Source organism: Barbatula barbatula (assembly GCF_947034865.1).
Source record: "Barbatula barbatula genome assembly, chromosome: 16".
NCBI lineage: Eukaryota > Metazoa > Chordata > Actinopteri > Cypriniformes > Nemacheilidae > Barbatula > Barbatula barbatula.
The window spans coordinates 10441023-10466122 of NC_136779.1; the positions used below are offsets into that span (position 1 = coordinate 10441023).

General features: G+C 40.7%; 1 protein-coding gene across 6 annotated transcripts in view; it reads left to right on the top strand.

The window, feature by feature from the left end:
- thrab (thyroid hormone receptor alpha b) overlaps positions 1 to 25100 on the top strand; it is a 121652-nt gene that overhangs the window by 89795 nt on the left and 6757 nt on the right. For 4 of the 6 annotated variants that reach the window (XM_079476575.1, XM_079476577.1, XM_079476576.1 and 1 more), the window contains 6 exons: positions 5656 to 5717; positions 9472 to 9510; positions 9603 to 9703; positions 10433 to 10580; positions 11766 to 11971; positions 23128 to 23274. In XM_079476575.1, the coding sequence (XP_079332701.1) occupies positions 5656 to 5717; positions 9472 to 9510; positions 9603 to 9703; positions 10433 to 10580; positions 11766 to 11971; positions 23128 to 23274 (703 nt within the window). Of the gene's footprint in view, positions 1 to 1830; positions 2132 to 5655; positions 5718 to 9471; positions 9511 to 9602; positions 9704 to 10432; positions 10581 to 11765; positions 11972 to 23127; positions 23275 to 25100 lie in introns of those variants that run through there. The other 2 variants (XM_079476580.1, XM_079476579.1) reach the window with 2 other exon arrangements.

Consider the following 25100-nt stretch of genomic DNA (forward strand, 5'->3'; position numbering starts at 1 on the left):
TTACTAGAATAATTGGATTTATTATATAACACACCATGTAGTGTGTTTTACCCTTTCTTGGGTTTTTCGTTTTTCCCCTGTAAAGCTGCTTTGGAACAATGCAAATTGTGAAAGGCGCTATATAAATAAAATTGAATTGAATTGAATTGAATGTGGTGTATTGCCATTTGTATATAATTACGATTCATCTTTTTTTTAAGATTTTGAGAATTTAAGATGCGCAAACCTGCTCAGCGTGTTATATTTGCACAATGTAATTGGACTGGGGCACTTCAAGCTATATTTACATCATCCATCAATGCAAGCAGTCACTATGCATATCTCGCTTTCACCTGCCGTTGTCTTGCAAAATCTATTTTCCCTGTGAAATTAGGCATTTGAATCGATTGGAGTCCAACAAGATGAGATTTGATTGGATTATGCATGAGAGTGTTTGTACTTAAAAAACTCTTGTACTCTGTGAGAACAAAAAATACTATTTCTGCTTTCTAGATTTGGCTCCTAAAGTTTGTTTTCATTTTTCATCAAGTTTGCATTAATTTCTTATTAAATAATAAAATAGAAAAAATAACCAGGTTTTCACCTGCTGAGAGATTCAGAGCTTAATTCTAAAATCATCACACAGTTTGAAAACAGCGCCACCAGCCCTCTGGCTAGAGTCATGTGACCTGCAGGCTGTTCACATCATCTGCTCTCTCGCTCTGTTGTCTCAAAGCTCTAAGACAAATACATACAAAACAAACACATGCATACACACATGTGCACATGTAAATACATTACACCCAAAATACTGTTTTCAATTTCTCTACGCTTCTCGTTCCATCGCTGTCTTTCTGAGACAGCACGTGGCTTTTGTTCTGACATTAGCTGGGAACTGCCAGATCACATTTAGACAGGGTCTAAAATAAGCTCTCAAAAAGCTGGCAGAGAAGAGAGAGAGAGCGTGAGAGACACAGAGGGAGGGAAAGCAGCACAACACACAATGAGGGATTTAGAAGGAAGGAAATGAAGGATGGAGCGGCTCCAAAACTTCTCTTTGCATAAGAGAGAGCCGTCTGACAGCTCCTAAGACTCTCAGCTGTCTGCCACTCAAGTTGGGACATTCTTCGCTGTGGATTCTTAAAGGAATAGGTCATCAAAAAATAAAACTTCTTTCATTATTCAGCATGAGTTTCTTTCTTTTTTGGAAGACGAAAGATGATATTTTTGGCGACTATTCTGGTCGCTATTTTGCAAGCCATATTCAATTTAAATGTAAAAAAATACAGCAGACCCCATTAACTTTCATCATATACCGTATGTTTGAATAAAAGCGAGAATTTCATGTTTAATTCTGTTAAACTTGCAAAATCTGTATCTTGTTTCTCGCGTCATTACCTCATTGTCAGTTCAGCGTAATTGGAATTTATTTTATTTGACCCTAACTGGGATTGCAAACACACATGTACCGATGTCTTAGTTCAGGGTCTAACACACATTGCTTTTTTGCTTTTCCAACATTGAGAAATGTGACTCAATTAACCCAAAAACTTGAGTTATCCCAAAACCTGCTAACTGCTTGTTCTGCCTTTGGAAGAAAAACCCCTGGATAAAAATAACACAGAGATTTTGGCAAATAAAGGTGAAAAGAGGTGACAGAACCGGTTGGCTTGTTTATGATGGCTGGCACACCTCAGGCCTCGTCTCTTTTGCTTTATCATGCCAGTCGTCCAATCTATCCATCTCTTACTCTTAACCCCGGATTACCACCCGCAAGAAGGATCACGGCACCCAATCGCAGGCCACAGGGGGGATTAAGAGAGAGAGAGAGTGAGCGAATCTCTCACAAGGGATTCTTAGAAAAATTTGCAAAGAGGAGTCAGGTGAAATTCTGTTGCCGTGTCAAAGAGACCGGGAGCAGGGGCAAAAATAAAAAGAGGGAGTGTTGCAGGAGGAAAGCTACAGAGAGAGTGACGGAGAGAGAGAGAGAGCTCTTATGCAAGAGAATATCAAAGTGAATCCCGTCATGCTCATCTAGCTCTGGTAGTTCATGCGGCAAACTCTGTTAATGTGGTAAAGAGCAGAAATCGAGAGAATCTAAAGAACGGTTCGCCTTCACCATGCACATCCTCCAATCTCATTGTGTCATCAGGTAAGACTCTTCTCTTCACACCTGTATCATCTCGTGAATTTGCCTCTGATGGTTTTATACCTGCAGGTTCTTGTTTGTGGAGAAGCTCGTGTGGTGGTTGTTCACCTTTGGGTGCTTTGTGAGGTGTGGAACAGCTTTTATTTTTGTTCGCTAAACCGTATATGGTGAGGTGCCGTGTGAATGTAATAAGAAATGGTGAACATCCTTTCTGTACTATCAGATCGGACATATTGTGGAGCGCTTGTATGCTGATTTGTATGCTAAGTGATATCTGCTTTTTCCCAGCATATATCGCTGTGTTACTGCAACAGCTTTTCTCGCTTAATGGGAAAGTTGTGTAGCACATCCATTTGGATCCGGAATAATTGATGCCTTCTGTGGCGAGCAAGGACCAACTTGGCTATTATTTATTTATTTGTTAGATTTTTCCTCTCTCGTCCCTTTTCTGACTAGCTAGCATCCTCTTACGTTTATTTATAGCGAGTGTCACAGCAGGGAAAAAAACAGTTTGTATCTGCCTTCACGAACGTGTTTACATAAACAAGTTTACAGCAACTATGCTTAATGACCCGACAGTAAGCATTTCATATAAAAGGCAAATTTGATCAAGTCCTACATCATTTCAGCAAAACATGCTTTGCACACACAGTATTTTGCAGTTTGGTCATAAAGTGCTTGTGGGCATTGATGTTGACACTTTAAAAAAATGGGCAGGTTTAAAAGACGATTTGAATCTAAAGTGAACCTTATTATTTTACGTTTTAGGATTTTAAAAATCTTATTTAGGGTAATAAAACCTGGTCCTTTTTAAAGGAAATGGGCAGGATTTTTAGATTCTTCTCTGTATGTGCTTTGATGGAGATGGTTGTTAAATGATTCTTGTTTCAGTATTGATCACTCCAGATCAAAAGCATTTGTGGAGGTCAGGTTGCCCTCTGCGCTGCCGGTTGGAAATGTTAGTTGTGTAAATAAATGAAAAAAATATCAAAAAGAAATAAGCATTTAGTTGTTTATTCTCTTTTGTTTGGGTTTGTTTGCGTGAAACTTTGGTCTGTGACAGGAGCTGATCCGGATGATTGACAGTTTTATCGCTAAATCCATCAGGGACAGTAACTGTGACGAAGACAGCGGGGCTTTAGAGTGACATTTTCGTCTGCCTGAGAGTGTGAGAGAATGAGAAAGACTTAGTCTAGAGGCTCCCGTGTCCTGGCAGAACCTCTGTCAGACATATTAAATGACATTCAGAAATGACGTTCCGCCACAGCTGCAGAATCAATATGGCGAATGACGAAAACGACGTGACGGGCGGAAGAAGCAAATAGCAGCCACCAGTATTAGCCTTTAAACCTTTTTTATAACGTTGCCCTCATGGCGTTGAACAAAGATCGCCTTTTGTGTGTTGAAGTGTGACATAGCAATAGCTTCAGGGGCATGGCCCTTCATCCCATGACCCATCACATGAACCTTGTTTTGTGTTCTCCTGGTAATTACCGGAAGATTCGATCAAATGAGAATAGCGCTCGGTTAGCCAAAGAGGGATCTGTGGAGATGTTTTGAAGGGGCAGGATAGACAGATCGATTAGAAATTTAGAATCAATAGCCGCTTATATGGTTGGTACCAGTTACTTTGTAATATTGTATTGTTCTAAACTTGGTATAGTGTTAATTAGAGATGACCCACTGTATTGATATATACTGACATTTATTGACAGCTGTTAGATCAAAATGCTGCTATAACAAACCAACAGTTTATCTGCCTGAAGGGACTGAGTTTTGTAATGCCTGTTGCATTGGCCAACAGTTTTCTCAAAATAATAAAATATAGTTTGCTATTTAATGTTTAACTGTTGAAGATAAATATCCTATCCATGTTCAATGAAATGATTTAACAATGCAGCAATAAATGAGCTATACTATACCTTAATGCACGTGTTTGTAGTACTTTGGTCTTTGAAAACACAATCAAAACAGTGATTTTTTTATTGGCAAATGTTTCAATAAGTAAGAAACTAAGAAATAACAGAATCAAATTCAAAATGTTTGCTAAAATCAGTATTTGACAAAAAAGCCTATTTGTGCGTTACTGCTTATATGAGTAATATTAATGCTATATATTCATATATTGTATAATAATATAAATGCATTCATTTAAAGTGTAAATGCAGTGACATAATTCTTTTAAGTTTAAACTTTTAGTTGTGACTTTACATTAAGAAATATTTAAACAATGCACCGTATTATTCAGTACCATGGGATATATCAAACTACCATAGTTGTGCTATACTACTATTATGCAATCTGCTCCAGTGTTTTACATTTTTTTATGAACCTTTCTCAACCCTGCCGTTCCAAATTTTGCATTGTATTGAATCCAATGACCCTGGCATATAACTTAGCGTAAAAAAATGGTCTGCCAAGCTTTAAATCAGCTCTTTGCACAGAAATAACCCTCTTCTTGATGTATATTTTAAGACTCTAGCATAAGCATCAGTTAAGACTCCAAAGGCTCTGCCTGCATTATATTGGGGCAATCTGTTACACAACTCTGCTCCTTCTCTCCTAGTGGTGCGCTATTACAACTTACCCTTTAATCACAGCCAGAGCGCTTCTGTCACTATACGGCTGGATTCTGGCTGTTATTGGTTGAATGACTGAACTATTAAAGTTGGCATGAATTGAAAAATTATCATTATGATTGTTTTACACAGTGGTGAAGTATTTATTATCAATGATTTCTTTAAAAAAAATGTGCACTTGTAAACTTTGATCAAATACGTTAACCTACTCCCACACTCGACATCGACCCCTCTTCACTTATCGTCACGGGAATGGTGTGAGGGCGGGGCTGCAATGACTGACAGATTGCAAACTGCCGTTCAAGTATTTCACCTTTTAACGGTCCAATCAGTTGTCGGAGGAGGAACTCAAGTCCCGCCCTACATTTTTTTCGCATTTCAGAAGTCGTTTCACTCGAGTATACGTCCCGATAAAATACAATCTCTACTTCCGTTTCATGCCGACTTTAAATGTACAGCTGTGTATAATACTTAAAATATCAAGATGAATGCTTGAGCCACCATATCTGACATAGTTTTCTTTTTTTTAACAAATGATATCCCTTTATGTGGGCAGATTTGACTCGTATTGAATAATACAATCAGTCACAATAATATTAAAGTGGTCTTTTTTCATACGTTACTAGAATATCTCACAGGATACCAACCAATTTAAGGTACATTCAAGGTTCTATGGTTTTAATCATATCATGTGTCAAGGAACAATCCACCCAGGTCACTAACCAAATGCGAACCCGTCTGTCGGGGCCACCCACACCATCGCTTTACTGCTTGTATTTCTGATTTAGTTTTTTGTGATTTCACGCCTGAAAATCAAGATGACACTCAGAGTTGAATGTGCATTTGTTCAATTATAAAATCTCATGTGCTATATCATATGCAATAAATGTAAATCTCTGCGGTATATACTAATGCAAATCTTCTCTCTATCTCTCTCATTATTTCTAGGTGGCTCGATGGCCCGAAAAGGAAGAGAAAGAACAGCCAGTGTTCGATGAAGAGCATGTCGGGTAAGAAGCCACTTACAACAGCTCACAGAAGACATCGCTGCTGTTTCTTAGATCTGCTGCAGTATGCCCCCCCAAAAAACCCCCCTGTACTTCTGTAACCCATCTCTCATTGCACATTTCTGAGAAACACACAGGAAACCCAGAGGGAGAAGAAGGTTTTTAGTTACCTCGTGATGCTCCTCGCATCAACTCCAGCTTTGATATTTAGCTGCATTGGCTTGTTATGGGTTGTCAGTAGATGTATTTAATATATGACATGCTGGAATGTTGTCACAAGGTCTATACAATATCTAAGTAAGGTTTTGGGTTTCAAAGTAAAATGTTTGTTTTCTTTTGCAGTAGATTTGTATGTTTGAAAGTCCCATAAAGTAGAATGTATTTGTGAATTCTATACTAACATCCAGCATCATAGTTTTGCTGTAGATGTTTGGTAAAGAAGTAAATGCATTCATGGCTGTAGCCAGGTTTTGAAAATGAGTGAGGTCCGGGTTGGGGTGTCAATAATAATACATAATATTACAAGTAAATGCTATAAATCATTCAACTTTGAAAATTATACCTATGAACAGGGCTTGAGACTGTGGCTAGTCGTATTCCACAATGACTGGAGTAACTGTTCCTATTTGACCCACTCCGAGTGGGCCTCGCACCAACATCGGTCCGGTATGGGAGACAGGCACTCTCAGGAGGAGGCTAAGCGTCCGTCGCTAAAGCAATTCTTGAAGTCGGGGAGTCCGGTTTACTTGTTACACTAGCCACCCAGCATTTCAACAATTTTGGTTCGGGGAAATTATTTCAATGACTTAAGTTGACAATGGCATGCTGTGAGATCATGCGTCGAAAAAACAGGCCCAAAATAAAAGCATGTGAAAATGTTACCATATGCAACTACCCACTATATTAACTTCTTAAAGTGTGTCATTATGTGAAAACGGGTGTGCAAGTGTGTCATTACGGGTATACAGTCTCCACGCACGCAGTTAGAACTCTTTCAATGGGATGACGCCGCCAGCCTCCCGCATCAAGTGAAATTAATCCATATTTTACACCACGGACAATAAACAACTTGTAAACTGTATAGACTGAATCATATATGTGTAACGCAGACACTCAGAAGAGTTTTAAACTGTGGATTATTCATTCAGAGCTTCACATTTTTTTAATATGAAAAAAATCACAGAGGTCCAGACCGGTGACCTCATAGCTGGCTAAGGCAATGAATGCCTGATAAATACCATTACATCAATACAACAAATTATTGAACTTTATGCGCATGTCAAGGTTTTTTTATTTTTACAAATGTAAAAAGGTCAGGACATGCTTTTTATTAGGGCCAATGTGACTTGTCTTGTGTTTTTCATGTTATATTATGCGATTTGGTTTGATTTTTAAAACATTTTTCCAAGCCAAGACCTTAGGGTAGGCTGTCCTTTCAGAATGTAGTGAAAAAGAGCCAACCTTCTGCTAGCCCCATCCTTCCAGGACGATGAAACAACAGTCTGGTTCAGATAACTCTGCACAGTGTTTTCAACTTCATTTAAAAATATATTTCCAAATTCCTTTGATATCCCAGAAATACACTTCCCATAAACTGTAATCTGTACCTTATAGTCAGAAGTTATACTGCTTAATCTTTTATGCAATTCCCAATGTTACCTTGGATGCATAATGCCATCACCTCAGGTGTTTCTTAAATTTTTTTCCTCTAATTACTTTTTCACTTCAAATCAAAGTCTATAATGTAGAGCCAATTACTTTAGTTCATGGTAAAAAGCGCAGAAATTCTTCTTAAATCTTTGTGGAGAAAATAGAAAAACTATTGCAGAAACCAAGGTTACTGAGAAACTGGGCGGTCAGTGTTAAGCTCTGCAGCCGCCACATCCTCTGGATGCTATTCTCTGCCGAGTGCTGATATGCTCGTTCCTGCATCTCTGCTGTTTGTTCTTTGCTTACCTCATGCCAACAGCAGCTAAATAAGCCAGAGCTACCCGAACAAGCTCTTAGGGTTCGGGACAGACCCATTAAGAACAAGCAGGTTGTCATGTCACATCGCACCTGTTGCGTCTGGTGAAGACACTGTGTAAGAAAAATAGCCTCCCATCTATTAGAGGCTTAAAGAGTTTGAAAGTCCTGCGTTTATCCACCATCCTGTCTCACCTCCGCAGCCTTGTTTCAAGAACATTTCATTTTGAACAAACTTTTTTTTTTTACTTTTTTAAGTCTATGAGCTTATCACTGAAGATAGCATATTTTATATATATGATATATTATATCAATTATTATTGTTACGCTGGTTTATTATTATTAGGTCCGGTCTTATTTTAACTTTAAGAATGGCAAATGAGGAGTGTAAATAGGAAATGTGGACTAATGTCAATTTTGCTTGTTAAAATGTTATCTTTTTTTTGTCAAAGTTAATATGGCTTGAACTTTGACATCGCTGCTGTCGTTCTGAAACCCTTGATCTCCATATTTAGTGATATTTATTTTTAGATTTAGTGATAAATCATTATTTTCACTCACCCTTTATGTTTGTCATTGGTTTTTGCAAATATCTAACCAATAAAAAGTATTTAAAAAGTGCTTGTCAACTGTAACAACACAGTAGTCATTCATCATTTTTAAAGGTTTTTGAAAAACAGCGAATTTGGAGGTACAAGGTTTCAGAAGGACAGCGACGATATACAGAAATGCACTGCTGCTGCTGTGTATTATCTTCTCTAGGCTGTATTTTGTGAGCTTCGTATTAAGTGGTGGTCGACAGACAGTTACTGCTGTGTGAAAGCCATAGCAGTTTGTTTCTCACATGTGAAATGTCTTACAAATGGACAGAGAAGCTCGGGCATTTAATTGGCCTTTCTTTTCTCTCAGAAACTCTGACAGATCTATTTTGCTGTCAAGTGATGCTTTTAAAGTCAAAGGCTTTTCTAGAAGCCTTTGAAGTACCTGTCTCTCTTTCATTCTACAGTACAATACAGTCTTCTCTATAGAGGGTATTAAAGGCGAAGTATTGTAAAAATGAGAGGTTTCAGAACATGTCCCACTTCTGCCATTGGTCAGCCAAACACATCCACACCCCAAACAAACATATAGTTGAGACCGTATAGTAGCATGTGCTTTTTAGTGCAAGTATGGTGGTGTTTGTTCTTGTTATTTAGTCTTAAAAGGGACAGGTTACCCCAAAATGAAAATTCTGTCTTCATTTACTCACCCTTGAGTTCTTCCAAATCTCTCGGAGAGAAAGATTTTTGGAAGAATGTTTGTAACCGAACAGTTCTTGGCCACCATTGACTACTATAGTTGGAAAATGTATTTGTTCTGTTGAACACAAAAAAAAGATATTTTAAAGAAAACAGTTCTGGGTTACCTTTGACTACCATTGTAATGTTTCCTACTATGGTAGTCAATGGTGGCCAAGAACTGTGTGGTTAAAAGCTATAAATAAAACATATTTTCTCTGTGTTCATCAGAACAAAGAAATTTGGTATCACTTAACTTAAAGCCTTTATGTATAATGAATTATAAAGGGTTATTGAAGGGCATGGTGTATTATAATATATGTAATAATACATGACATTTTCATTTTAAAGAATTAAAACCAAATAAAAAGTGTAACAATGAATTGATGTTATAATGTATTACAATTGTTACAATAATTACAATTATTCATGACACACTACAATGCATTACAAGGCATGATGAATACATTAAAACTGCGTTTATAATGCATTATACATATATGCTTTAATTAAAGGGTTACCAGAAAGTTATAAAGATTTGGACCAACTCAAGGGTGAGTAAATAATAACAGAAGTTGTATTTTTGGGTGAACTGTCCCTTTAAGTGTCAATACACACGTGTTAATACGAGTTTTCTGTATTGTAGGGTATATCCCCAGCTACCTGGAGAAGGATGAGCCATGTGTGGTGTGTGGGGACAAAGCAACCGGCTATCACTACCGCTGTATCACCTGCGAAGGTTGCAAGGTAGAACATATCTGCTATTGTTTATATACAGCGACATCTGTTAACAGGTACAACTGCCTCACACAAATAAGGATATGTACACACACCAGACTATCACCTTATGTTAGGGTCATGGTGTGAAGCTGATCTCATCTGTTCTGCAGCACATTGTGTTCTCGACTGCACGGCTTAGAGAACCTTAAGGCTTCAAGTCTGTCAAAGCACAAGCTCGAAAACTCCATAATCACACCATTCATCTTATTCAGGGTGTGTGTGTCTGCTTGTAAGCGGAGTGAGATTTCTTTGCCGCTCCTATCCAAACAGACTCGCAGTCTCACCACTGCAAAACTTTTGCAGTAATAAACACCACAAATATTGTGTACAGTAATAATAGTTACGTGAAGTGACGTGTGGCGAAGTATGGTGTTCCATACTCTGAATTTGTGCACACACACATGAGTGAGAAGTGAACACACACACAAGGGTCTCACCACGGTCGTGGTATTGAAGGTGGAAGAGAGCGAACATTGAAAATGTTTAGATATTTATACTGGAGAAACAAAGACTTGAACATTATTGGAAGGATAAAAAAAGAATGCAGATAAATCTAGATTTCAATAAATACTTAAAAATATCAATAAGAAATAGTTAATTGCAAATATAAAGTAAATTATTGTAAATCTCAAGTCAGATGTCTAGGTTTTAAAAGAGAGCTCATCTCATTCTCATCTTATCGTCTTTCCCATTCAGGGATTTTTCAGGCGCACCATCCAGAAGAACCTCCACCCAGCTTACTCCTGTAAATACGATGGCTGCTGTATCATCGACAAGATCACCCGGAACCAATGCCAGCTGTGTCGCTTTAAGAAATGCATCGCCGTGGGCATGGCAATGGATCGTAAGTGACCCCACACAAACTCATGCAAATACCATACAAAGTCACCGAACATGCAAACACACACATGCAGAACTAAACACATGAAGTCTGAACATGTGTTGACGTCGGAGGTTCAATGTCAAGCATGGGCATGACCTTGTAGACTTAGGTTACCGAGCTGAGTCCTAAACCGTCACTGTTTTTTACTTTACCACATTTAACCTCCAGGATTTAATCGACACAGAAGTGAATGCGGAATGATGCGTACGCGAGCATTCAGCATTCATAATCGAACCAAACAAAATCCATTCAAGGCAAACACACATACTTACATAACAGGTTAGTGGCTCACAAATGCAGCCCTGCTCTTGCATACACAAATTCATACTGACAGCCAATGTAAATGAATCTTATGCAAACTGAAAGGCCTTGTCTGGGCTTCCCCCTTCATATGAACATGCACCACACACATATGTAGAGCACATGTTCAGCCCACACCACAGTCCTGTTTTTACCGAACCTGCTGTAATGCATTATGTCTCTTGATCAGAAGTTCCTTTTTTCAAAGCAAGAATCAAACACGCTCTCTTAAGCCGTCCTTGCTCTCATATGTACAGTAGTGTTCTTCTTGTTCTTTTTCCGAAGGATTATAAATGATTCACTGAACACAAAGGGTTCAGTGATTCGTAAATCCCTTTTTTATGTATTGTACCGTGGAGATCCAAGGCAGGTATAATGCGTGTGACATTAAGTATTTGTTGCGTTAAAGGAGACGGTTTACAGTTACCCATTATGTGTTTGATTTCATCTAATGAATGTTTTAACTGCAAAAGAAAAAACCTTGACAAACTATATGTCATTTGAAAGATCATCTAAAATTAAAAGATATATTCAACTTAAGTATTTCTAGGTTAATATTGATTTTTAAATAGCAAAGCAATGTTTTTTATATTACAAAAACTTGGAGGCCTTTTGTCTCTAAGTGTCTCTTTCGCATGGATTTTTTTATGTAAAAACTTTTTAGTTTTAGATATGCAATTTTCAGGCTTGTGCTCAAAAAAGGGGTGGGGCTTCACCATTAAAAATGAGAAAACGCATCCCCTCACCCCTATTAATGTAATGTTCTTATTCGTCTCGTCTTTAACCATTTTGTTTTTCTATATCATGGAAATATCAAATAAATCCCCCTCTCTTTTATTGGGATAGTGGTTCTGGATGATTCCAAACGGGTTGCGAAGAGACGTCTCATTGAGGAGAACCGTGAAAAGAGGAAGAAGGAGGAGATAGTGAAGTCTTTGCAGAATCGGCCAGAACCCAGCAGCTCAGAGTGGGAGTTGATTCGCATGGTGACAGAAGCTCACCGTCATACCAACGCACAGGGCTCTCACTGGAAACAGAAGCGCAAGTTCCTGGTAAGGAGCACAGCATGCATTGACTATAGGATGTCAGGTCAGTTTTTCTGAGGAGAGAAAACTCAAAAAGAACCACGCTCACCCAAAACTTAAAAGGCCAAACTTTTTACTCATCCTCGTGTTATTCCAAACCTGTATGACTTTCTTTTTTTCTGAGATATTTTTAAGAATGCTGTTAACCGAACAACAGCAGTACCCATTGACTTCAAAGGTCAAGTCAAAGGTGCCCCTTTGTGTTTGACAGAGCAGAAAAAATATACAATATGTTTTTTCTACTATGGTAGTCAATGGTGCCCCAGAAATCTCAGTTGCTTACATTTTTTCAAAAAAATGTGTTTGTGTTCAAACAAACAAAGAAATGAATTCAGATTTGAAACAACTTGATGATAAGTATTTGACTTGATTTTTGGGTGAAATATCCCTTTCCTTTTAGCACTAGTTTTGAAAATTTGCTATCATATCTAAAACAATTTATTCATGAAAAGTAATCTGACTGTTTATAACATGACCATAAATATGTACACAGTTGGAAAACGATTGCATATGTTGCAAAATACTGTTTATTTATTTATAACGTGTCACACAACCAGATGAGCTATCAGATGATTCATTTCTGTGTACTTATCTGTAGAAGCAATTCACTTGTTAAATCAGTCATGTAGTCTTTGTAAAAAAGGTAACCTAAAAATAGAAATAGCAAAAATAGCCATGAATAAAATTGAAAAATAAAAAATAAAATAAAGAACTCTACTCTAATGTCTTAAAGCATTGAATTCCACATAAGAATGTTATAGGCAAATGTGCTTAGCTGTCCGAATGTGATCTGCGATGTTCGATTTACCTTTGTGGACGATGCAAAAGGAGCAAAACTAGATATGCTGCTTTCAGCTCATCTTTCAAAAAACTGCTTTTCCGTCTCTGAAATTGAGAAACATAAGCAAACAGATACATAATCTGCAATGACATTGAAGATACTTTAAATCAGTGAGCCTGAGGGCAGAAACCAGGATATATTTACTGTTCTTTAGTAAGAACACGCTTCATAACCCGGAAAATCCGGTTTCGTTATTGTTTACATGTTTACAGTATCTCTGTCAGCCTGATGTCTCTCTTACAATGTCTTTTGTCCTACAGACTACATGTACTACTTTATTTTTTACCTTTCCTGTCTGTCAGTCTGCTCACAGCAGTTCATTTAAGTTTAGCGCTTCTCTGTGAATGAGTCTTTCAGCGTGGCTTAGCATTTGTTTACACAGCTTTTCAATCAAACTAATGAGTGACAATACAAGCCTTCAAAGCACAAGACATGGCTTTCTGCTGTGACCAGGCAACTGCGAGCGTTCAGGTGTGCTACTGACAGGTATCACAGAAATGCAGTGCTGTCAGACAGGGCCTTTGTGGATATGTCTCTATTTATGAAAAGAAAAGAGAGTTTGGACAGTCATAATCTCTGTGCAGTGACAGCAGCATGACAATAAAGTACCACCTGCTGCCTGACAGGAAACCGGAAGAGAGAATTCAAAATTGAGTTCAGAAGTGACACACTGGCTTAAAAAATAGGATTGGAACGATTAAGCAACGAGAACGATTCACTGAGATGGTGGAAAAGCGCTCTATGTTGCATAAACATGTAGTCTTATTGAGTTTAATCTTTCATCATTTATTCACCTTCATGCTTTTCAAAACCTGTTTATGACTCGTTCTTCTGTGGAAGACGTGCTCAAAAAAAAGTTTTGTGTGTTCGTACAATGGAAGTCAATGAGGACCAATTGTTATTTGGTTAACATTTTGTTAAATATCTTCTTTTGTATTCTGCAGGAGGAAGAAAGTCATACAAGTTTGTAAGAACATGAGGGTGAATAAGTTATTCTTCATTATAAAATGACTAAAATGCATATTCAATTCTTGAGATGGGCAAGCGACTCCCATCCCAAAGTCTACTCTCCACCTTCTCAACCATTACTAGCGCTATCAGAGCCCAGACTCGCACCAATCAAAATACTTGAGCCGTTGTGACTATCGGCCACATGGGACAGAGAAACAACTTCCTCTTCACCGGAGAACTCCTATAAAGCGGGCCATAAAGAATCCAGCCTGTATAAGCTTTACTACCTAGATATTCCTCCAATAACACGGCGAGGCCGGGACCACACATGACCCCGAAACCTCCCGTCTTCCTCATTCTCCATGGAAACATGCTCCCTGTCCAACAGGGGCCGTCTTTAGATCTCTTTGGCGAGGTGTCATGCCAAGTTGGAACGTGTCCAAGGTCTGTGCAACCCCACTACCTCCTGGAGCAAGAGAGAAAGAGGAACTGCTTTGAAAAAATTTGCACAAATCTACCAGAGCGGCATAGTTAAAACAGTCCTGTCTGCCTGGGACAGTGCAGTGTAAACACAAACACACAAATCTTAAACATCTGCAGAAGGACCTCAGAGGCATATTCTGAAACGCAGAGCAGATTCTTTTCTGTTTTATTTACCGTTTTGTTGATACCTCTCTGTGAGGTCTGCGCTGTAAATTTGAATCGGTATATTTCCTACCGAAGCTTTCCATCAGCTTTAGTGCTAATAAACGGTAATATTAATAAGAGTAATTGTTCTAACAACCGGTTTCTCTGAGGTAAAGCGTTACGAGTGAAGGTCGAGCCATGCGCTGTGTCTCAGTCTCTGAACAGTGAATTGTGGTCAGATATAAACAGTGTATTGGCTAAAGGCCTGGGCTGCACTTTTATCTGTGCTTTTTTCCTCCATTTCAGTGTTTTTGTTTGTTTGTTTGATCCGAAACAAAGATATAGATGTGATTGCGATGTTTGAAACTTTGGGAACTATCACACAATGTGCAGCAGAGATGTTTTCTCAGAAGTGGCACTGCCTCTTCAGATAAAAGAAAGTCAGAAGATAATTGGTTGTAAAAATGTAAAAAATATTGTGTTCAAAATAATAGCATTTTGTTTACAAAAAGTGAGTAAAGCTCAAAATCCTTATAATAACTTTAATTTCAATAGAGAAATGCATTGGGAACACTGCACATTCTATTCTAAATAAAAAAGTATCACATTTGTTATTACTCTACAGAAAGTGAAGAAAATTAATGTTAAGCTGTTCAAAAAAGCTGTCACGGATCTCGGGGAGAGATCTCAGGGGAGAACCCAAATGCAGGCAGCCACAGGGGTGAAGGGGTTAACAAGGACTTTAATAAATAATAAAACAGGAACAAAACAAAAACCCACGAGGGGTAACAAAACAGAGTACACAATAAACTGAGGACTAACACTTGACAAGAACTTTGACAACAAAAAACACCAAGACTAACAGAACGCTGACGCAGACGGAGACGGAGACGGAGACGGAGACGAGACTATAATATAATATAATATAATATAATAACAGTCACTCCACGACATGGCATTAAGCATAAAGCATGAACCAAGTACAACAAACCAGCACAAGACAATAGACAAGAGGGCATTATATAGGGAGACTAACAAAGGAGATAATGATGGGCAGGTGTGGATAATGCGACACAGGAGGAAAGCTATACTAGAGACGAGAGGGCCGGGGCGAAATGACGAGACAGGAGAGAACGCATATTATGTCCTGATTGACAATAATATGTTTCTCTCCACATAAAACACGTGGGTCTGTCATGATCAAGACAAGAGAAGGCAGAATCATGACAAAAGTAGCAGTGTCTACATTATTCTTTACAAAGTCAAATTTAGCGTTTTTGTGAATCACTGAACTAATATTTAGCTGTATAGCCGAGTCGAACAACTTCTGGCACCTGTGAACACGTATTCCAGCCCAGGACGATTGCATTACAGACCACAATTCCTCTGCATTTCTTGGTTTTGCCTCAAAAACGGTGTTTTTGATGTCACCCCACAAGTTTTCTATTGGATTAAGGTCTGGAGATTGGGCTGGCCACTTCATAACGTTAATCTTGTTGGTCTGGAACGAAGATGCTGCTCGCTTACTGCCGTGTTTGGGGTCGTTGTCTTGTTGAAACACCCATTTCAAAGGCATTTCCTCTTCGGCATAAGGCAACATGACCTCTTGAGGTATTTGAATGTACTCAAACTGATCCATGATCCCCGGAATCCAATAAATAGGCCCAACACCATAGTATGAGAAACATCTGCATATCATGATGCTAGCGCCATTTCTCTTTAGGTCAGTCATTGTGTTCTTTGTCAAATTGTAACCTCTTTAGCACATTTAGTTTTTTTTTACAATGGGACTTTGTGGGGGCTTCATGCCGATAGCTTGGCTTCACATAGGCGTCTTCTAATCTTTACAGTACTCACAGGTAACATCAGACTTTCTTTGATCAACCTGGAGCTTATCATTGATTGAGTCTTTGCCATTTTGGTTATGTTTCGATCCATTCGAATGGTAGTTCCCCTTCAGTCGGTCTCTCGACGTTGTGAGAGACTGACTAGGGTTTGATCTTGAGAGCCTATCAACTCCGAGATAATTAAAAAACACGGCAATGGGCTTGGCGAATGGCACGCGCACACCAGTCTCCGCCCCGTATATACGGGTATAAAAGGAAGATGGCTGCGGTCATTCACTTATCCTTTGTTCTTCGGAACCTGTCTAACACATGATGTTCGACTTCTATCGTCTTCGAGAGACCTTTTCCTGCTGGATCTACAACGCAGTGCAGCGGATTTCCCCTTCTGGTGCGGATTTTCCCTAGGAGAGCGAATTTCTCACGGCTGTTTTCACAGCCTCCGCTGTTTCCTTGGTTGTGACAGACTCACTCATCCCTCGGTCAGACGGTCATGAGACTTGCGTCACATGCTTGGCAGCATGTTGAGGCAGGTTTCGTTGATTCAGCATGTTCGGAGAACATGACGATCTAGGATTTGCTGTCACGGCTGGCAATTTTCGTGTGAATATTGCCGCCACCCCATTGACTGCCGGCGAGGTCGACCGCGTTGACGAGCAGCGGGGGTGATTTGGGAGTATCTATGGATGTTGCTCCGTCAGCTTCGGCTCGTGGTCCACCCATATCCCAGCACGCTCACCTGACTCGTCCCCGATGGGAGGCGGTTGACCGTCCCATAGCGGGCAGACTTTAAAGGGGGGGTAATGATGAATTTTCTGTCATTGCATCGGACAGCTACCTTCTGGCATCAGATGCGGACGATCTCTCTGAGCTCCTACCTCCGGGCAGTCAAACTCAAGATGAGACTGACGCTGAGATGTTGGCCATGCTTACCCGGGCAGCCGCGGGCCTTGGGTTGCAGGGCGTTAAAACATGCCCTCCCTGAGACGCTCGCGGCTGCACTTGTGGTTTCGGGGGCGGAGCGTGCGCTCTGCCCCTGTGCCATCTGTTTCCGGTGGTGCATGAGGAGCTTACTAGTCTTGGACATTCCGTGATCTCTGTAGCTGTGACTTGCCTGGAGGGCGGGGTCTACTTCCCCCGCGTGGACCATGCGGTCGCGGGGCACCTGTGCTCGCAGACAGCGGCCACCTGAGGGGGTCGACCTGGGCTTCCGTTCAAGGCCTGTAGGCTCTTTCCGACACGGGTCGGGGGCTTCCAATGCTGAGGGACAGGCCACTTCCGCTCTCCACGCTATGGCGGTCCCCCAGTTCTTTCGGGCTAAAACCCTGAAGGATCTGGATGGTGGGAGGTCCGACCTAACTTGCATTCACATTGGGTCAGTCGATATCCACTACGGTGGTCCAAGAGGGTGTCTGTTGAGATGGGTGACACCCAGGGGGTCCGCCTTCTGAGTGCGCTCATCTCGCAAGCGGGGCTGTTTGCTGGCACTGCGGAGGACGGCAGTTCTCCGTGGTTCAGAAGCAGACAAAGGCAGCGCCATGATGTGGCCACCTATGGGTTGTCACGGTCCCGAGCGCAGTCTGCTTCCCAACAGCCCCGGATCTACGGGTGGCTCCTCGGGTTTCGGGTTCCTCCTGGAGGATGACCCACCCGAGATGCAGCCCTCGCGGGAAAGGCATCTATTCCCCGTCAGCAAGCCGCCAGGAGATTCTCTAAGCAGCCATGATGGGACGAACCCGGCGGAAACTATATCGGGCCCGACACTAGCCTTGCCAAACGCTGGGTCGGTGAGGGACGCTGCCTGCTGCGTTACCATCAAGACTGGGCCCTTTTCAGGGCCAGGTGCCCACATTCTCACAAAGAGACAAGTTTCCCCTGGGTTTTCCAACACAGCACTCTCGTCTCGACGGTGTCTTGGATGGAATTGGCCACCGACCGCAATCTCAACCGGATGTTGCGTCGGGCAGCCGAAAAGCAGACAAATCAACAGAGCCAGGGCACGAAGACCTCGCTGCCATACTCCTGGGCCTAGGTGGGGTGGCGGCCGTATAAGAGGGAGCGGAGGAGTTCGGGCCGTTGGCAGGAGCCTGCTGCCGTCCACCAAGGAAAGGGGAGGAGCAGGGAACGGAAAACTTCCTTCCGGCTGCCCTCAGCCAAAGAAGCCACCGCCAACCGCCAGGGGGTGGAGGAGGAGCGGACCTTCCCCCCCGACGTCCAGCACCACTGCAGAGCACCGCGATGAAGAGCCTCTCGGCTGGGCTGAGGACCGAGCGACAGCGTGTCAGGGCTGCTGGTCAGTTACTTCCGTGTTTATTGTTTATTCAATTAAAGTTTTATTGTTTGAATGTTCGCCGGTTCCCGCCTCCTTCCTTACCTTTTAACGAACTTTATTACAGTGGGGAACCTACAGGCATTCTCCGTGTCCCAAGGATGCCTAGAATTCGGGCCCGGTGTTTCTCACGTTATCTTGAGACCCCGTCCCGGCTACGTGCCCAAGGTTCCCACCACTCCCTTCCGGGACCAGGTGAGGGACCTGCAGGCGCTCCCCTCTAGTGAGGAAGACCCAACCTCCAACGTGTTGTGTCCGGTACCAGCATTACGTCTCTACCTGGACCGCACAAGGAGCCTTAGGGGCTCCGAGCAGCTCTTTGTTTGTTATGGGGGACAGCACCCGGGATTGTCGCGGCCATCTCGGTGGCGTACCAATCCCAAGATCGCCCGTGCCCACTGGCAGTGAGAGCCCACTCCACACGGAGTATGGCCTCCTCGTGGGCACTGGCACATGGCGCCTCTCTGGCAGACATTTGTAGTGCTGCGGGTTGGGCTACGCCCAGTACCTTCGCAAGGTTTTACAACCTCCGAGTGGAACCGGTTGCAGCCCGTGTTCTGAATGCTGCAAGCGTTTGGGTGTACGCCTGCGAAAGCGCCTTCTCCCCTCCTCAGGGGAGTCTAGCGCGCTAATTTAGCCTCCCTACTTTCCCCCCGCTCAGGGCGAAGTATAGGCATTACATCCATCACTAAGCATTGGCATTCTGGTAGCAGACTCGGCGGAGCAGTCTGTTAGAACCAAGTCCAGTACTGGTCCCTACTCAGGTGGACCCCTACACTAGGACTTATGCCCCATACGTAGTGACTCCCTCTGGGTCGTCCCGTATGTTGAGTTCCTCACTCCCGATTTCCCTGTTGGTGAATCTGTGACCTCCCCGCCGGTGGCTATCCCACCTGGATTTGTCCCCCTACTCGGGCTGACACCTTTTTCGCATGTCGTTCTCCCCATCGGTGAGACCATGTATGTGTCTCCACATGTACCTCCCCTCTGGTAGGATGTGGCCTCCGCAACACACTCTCCAGGAGGAGAGCAGTGTTTTCCCAGTTTTTCGGCTCCGGACAGCACCTCGCTAATAGAGGTGTACGCCACTGTCCGTGATGACCGTTAGTTCAGGCTTCTTCGTATGACCACTACTCTGTTACTGGAAGATTACATTTCGCGGTAGCACTCTTGTGACTCGCTAGTCTGGTCAGGGTCGCGCAGCTGAAGGTCGTGTTACGGCGTAGCGCTGTGGCGTGTAGATATATCCCCAGTCAGTCTCTTACAACGTCGAGAGACCGACTGAAGGCGAACGCCCCTGATGGAGGGAACGAGACGTTGTGTCTTCATGCCACAGTGCTTCTTCAAGCCCCTGTAGGAGCCCTCAGGTTCCTCAGTACAAAGGGTAAGTGAATGACCACAGCCATCTTCCTTTTATACCCGTATGTACGGGGCGGAGACTGGCGTGTGCGTGCCATTCGCCAAGCCCATTGGCGTGTTTTTTAATTATCTCGGAGTTGATAGGTTCTCAAGATCAAACCCAAGTCAGTCTCTCACAACATCAGGGAACGGAGGTTACAGTCGTAACCGGGACGTTTTCCATTTTCTTCCACGTCTTTCTGGTTTTGGTTTAAATTTTAAAGCATTTGATGTAATTTTAGCTGAGCAGCCTATCATTTTCCGCACTTCTTTATATGTTTTTCCCTCTGTAATCATTTAATCAAAGAATTCTGTTCTTCTGAACAATGTCTGGATTTTACTCAGATTTTAAGAGAGAAATGCACAGTACAACATTGGCTGCCTTCAGTGACTGATCTGGTTAGTGATGTTGGACTGCTATTATTTAGAACATCACTGTATATATTCAAATAAATTATTCATCATTACTACCATGTAAAAATTTAGGGTCACTTGACTTCTTTTCATGATCTTGAAAACGTGTTTGCTTGAAGTCATATCTGAATGTTTAAAATTAGTTATATTGGGAATATGCCATATTAATACCCATGTATTTATTACATGACTTGGACCAAGTATTGAAGAAAAATGAGTCAATAAGAGCCAAGAATAAATGTGATAAAATGCCAAGAGACCATTTATGCAAAAAGGGTTGTTTCGAAGGTGCTCAAGTAAAGCATAGTTTTGGTTTGAATTTATTTTGGTAACTACATAAATCCTTTGTTTTACTCAATAGTCTTTTATGAGTTTACTGTTATTTTCAAATGTGAAATGAATGTCAATAACAAACGAGGTACCCTAAATATCTTCAAATCTTTATCTTATTGTATTCTATTTTTTTATATTTAGATGATCTGTGTATTGTAGGCGTATCGCATTATATTGTGTTATGGTCTCTGTGTATTGCAATTGCTGTTTCTGTGCACTGGATGCTTCTTTCACCAAAACAAATTCCTTTTATGTGTTAACATACTTGGCAATAAAGCTCTTCCTGATTCAGATTTCTGATTCTAAATGTAAACTTAAAGGGATAGTTCAACCAAAAATAAAAATTCTGTCACGAATTACTCGCTCTCTAGTTGTTCCAAACCTGCATACATGTCTTTGTTTGGTTGAACAGAAAGAAAGATATTTGGAAAAATGTTAGCAACTGACATTTCTGGGGCACAATTGACAACCATAGTAGACAAAAATTTAAAAGGGAAGTCAATGGTGCCCCAGATCTGTTTGCTTTCCTAAATTTCTCAAATGATCTTCTTTTGTTTTAAACAGAACAAAAAGCAACATTCTTCTTAATATGGTCAATGATCAATGAGTCAATGATGCCTCAGAAATGTCAGCTGCTAACATTTTTCCAATTATATTTCTTCGTGTTCAACCGAACAAAGAAATGTATACAGATCTTGACTACTTAAGGATGCGTAAATCATTACAGAATTTTCCTTTTTTGGTGAACTATCCCTTGAACCTTACGTTTCCTTACGAATTTACACTATTTCGTTGTTATTACCATATGTTAAAAAGGTGTGAATGAAGGGTGGGCTGTTGAAACAGATATGCCACCCTTGAGTTACAGCCGTGCCTGCATTCAAATGGTATTCGCGATGGCTAGCTGTTATAAACTCTTTTCAAATCGCAGTAATTGCACTTCTGCCCTCGAGTAGTTGCATTTATTTTGACTCAGTCATGTAAACCGCCTCTTACTACATACATAGTTGAACGTCACTCTAAATTCAGAGGCCAACTTGGCTGTTTGTCTAAAGTTTTCAGATCACTGACCCCTAATCCACCCTGAGGATAGCATGCGCCGAGGTATTCCAAAAATGACATTACTCAGGAGCCAGAACCACACGTCTATCTACATTACTGCTGCCGGATTTGCTTTTGTTCCGTGTGTTCGTACCTTTATTTCATATTTGTCCTTTAATAAAAAAATGCTGTTTGCTTAATCCATGCTGCATTTACAGACAGTCATGATCATGGGCGACGTTAGATGTGGGCCTCCAGTGAAGAGCCCTGAATGTTTTTCTCCGCAAACTTTTAGTACCTGGTTATGTGTGTCACTAATAAAACCATTCAAAGCTACAGCTCTGCTCTTTAATTCAGATGTAGTCATGCAAGTCAGACATTTGACTATTGGCATGAAGTCTAACCACGTTGTCCTTTATTCTGCGTGTGAGAACATGGCTCAGCACTCAGGTTTGTAGACAGCCCTAAAGAAATTGGCAGATCTGTTATTTCAATGCTGTGGTCAATTTTCCTTTATCCAGATGTAACTGCAGTAAACAGCTTTGCTTAAGGAATTTGCAGACTTGAAAATACTCGGTTGGACGTTTGCGGATTCGGCATATTAGCTTTTCTTATGTCATGCAACTTGCAGTGTTGGCAAATGAAAACAGATTTTTTTCTCATAATCCTACAAACCTCTGAACAGTATTTACAAAACTATAGAAATATTTTATGCAGTTTTAAACATTTACATTACATGCAGTGAAGAGAGGATTATATAAAAAGAAGATTTTACATTTTATGTATTCATTTATTTTGAGTCTGATGCTAGTGGGAGCTTTTTAGTTTGAATAAAAATCACTTTATTTTCAAAGGGACATATCCCACTGTTACACAGACCCAAGAATGAAAAGTTAGAATAAGTAAGGATACTTCAAATAAAACCAACATTTAAATTCCTCTTATTAATTCCTATATGCCTATTTTCAGAAATGTGCATGTGTTAACATGTGATTTGCTGATATCTTAGTATAAGCCCTTTTTGAAAATTAACCATATTTCTACTGTCTACATTTATTTGTGTATTATATACACAGAACGATGCTCATAAATACATTTATATATTTATTTAATAAGCAGGTCAAATTACCATACAGGTAAAAAACATCTAAATGTATTACCTCATTTTTCTGAACAGAAACTGGGAATCGATAACAAGCGGAATCGATAAATTGGTCAAATCTGGTCAAAAACGCTACCCAAAAATAACCACTACTTCTTGTTCCTAACACTCTTTGCGGTTCCTTAGTGAGGTTGTCTTTTGTAAAAAGCTATTTTAACTCTCAGTGAATCTGTCTGTCCACAGCCAGAGGACATTGGACAATCTCCAGTTGCCCCCACATCAGACGGGGACAAAGTAGATCTGGAAGCCTTCAGCGAGTTTACCAAGATCATCACACCGGCCATCACACGTGTCGTCGACTTTGCCAAAAAGCTGTCCATGTTTTCGGAGGTGAGTGCGGTGTGCAGTTTAAGATTGTTTTTTGTGTTTGTTATATTTTGGACAGCCATTAGCGACTTGAATTTATTTGTGTTTGGAAGTGATAAGCTTGTTGAGGTAACGCTTCCTCTCGTGTAATTACAGTAGACCCTAACCCAGTGGTCTCCACGTGGTGCCCGTGGGCACCTGGTTGCCGGCATGAACTCTGTAAGGTGCCCGCTAAACACAGGGCTCACCAATAATGCTCAAGACAGTTGACAAATCTGTGACTATACCGATCAGCCAAGTGCTACATTGTCATGAAAGTTTATTTTTAGCAAGTGTTATAAGCTTTAATGTCTGAAAGAATATATAATAAGGCATCACATTTTTAAAGTTTGAATGTATGTTATCAACAAGTAGCCCTCTAGAGGATTTAGATATTTTGGTAGCCCTCGCTTACAAAAAGTTTGGAGACCCCTGCCCTAACCTCTGTCAGTTGAAGATATTCTGCTTTCCAGCCAAAATGATTCAGTTGATAGAACAGTAAGGCATAGTTTGGGAATGTGTCAGTGTGTGTGTTTGCGTGGGCAGGTTTGCATATGTGTGTTATCCCTCACGTTGGGAAGAGTTGTACAGTTGTGGCTTTGGTGAGCGTGTGTGTAAACTTGCATGCGATATTGCCACATTGGGTCAGCCGAAGCTATGTGACATTCTCTCCATATCTCAAATTCACAAACTCTCCTTAAACCGCAAGTGTTAACATTCTTGCCCATTAGACTACACAACACCCTCATGACAGGAAATGTGTTATTGTCTACGTCATAAATTTACTATCTCATCCACAGTATCCATCTAGTGTTATGCCCAGTGTATTTTGTTCGTTGATGTATATAGCCCTGGAGTCCATTCCAAATTTTCATTTATTCAGCATTTCTAGATGTATTGTGGCCATTCCAGTCCAGTGTCTGTTGAAATTCAACAAAATCAAACCTCAGGAGTGACAAAGTCATCCAAAAGCAATGCGAAAGACTGACAGCATGACAAGACACATGAAAACCGTGACAAAAACCAAGGTTTTGTAGTGCTGTTTAACCGTAAATATTATTTAGTTTTTTTTTGCTGTATTAGAGGTCTGAAAAAATATGTTATTTTGACCTGTTTCTCCAGTTACATTTCCTGCAAATAAATGCAAATAGAAATATTATTTTCATTGGAAATTTGGGAGAAATATTTTTAGAATGAAACCTATAAATAGTAAATTCAGAAAAACAGAAAATAATTGTAATTTCTTAAATTTTTTTCATGGCTTTACTTTCCACATTTTGTTAAACACATTGGCACACTCTGAAAAACAATAAAATAATAATTATATGAAGTGAGGGACGGCTTCCATTGTGCGTGTTGCTTTTATAAATGATGTGAAACGTTTTATACATCAGTGTAAACATTATTCCAGTCGGCTGCCAGATTGCCTTCACTTTTTCCTGTGTTCTCTTCACTGTTTGAGTTTCAGGCTTGACTGGTATATAACAATATTTGAAATGCATTTCAGAAGCCACAGGGTTTATTGACAAAAGAAAATAGTTAGTTAAGGACTTACTGTAGGCCTCAGGGCCGATTATGGGCCATTATGTGGTATAAAAGCATAATATTATTTGCTGCTTCAGAATGAATGCGTTGACATGCAATTAATTGAATTGTTTATACACAGCATTATTTTGGAATAAACTGAGTACACATGTTTTTCACTAAATGATGGAGAAAGTCCCTGTTTATAAATAGTTAATTTTGGTATATAAATCAAGCCCCGACAAAATGTTTAAGAAGAGCCATTTGCAGTTTGGTATATTGAATTT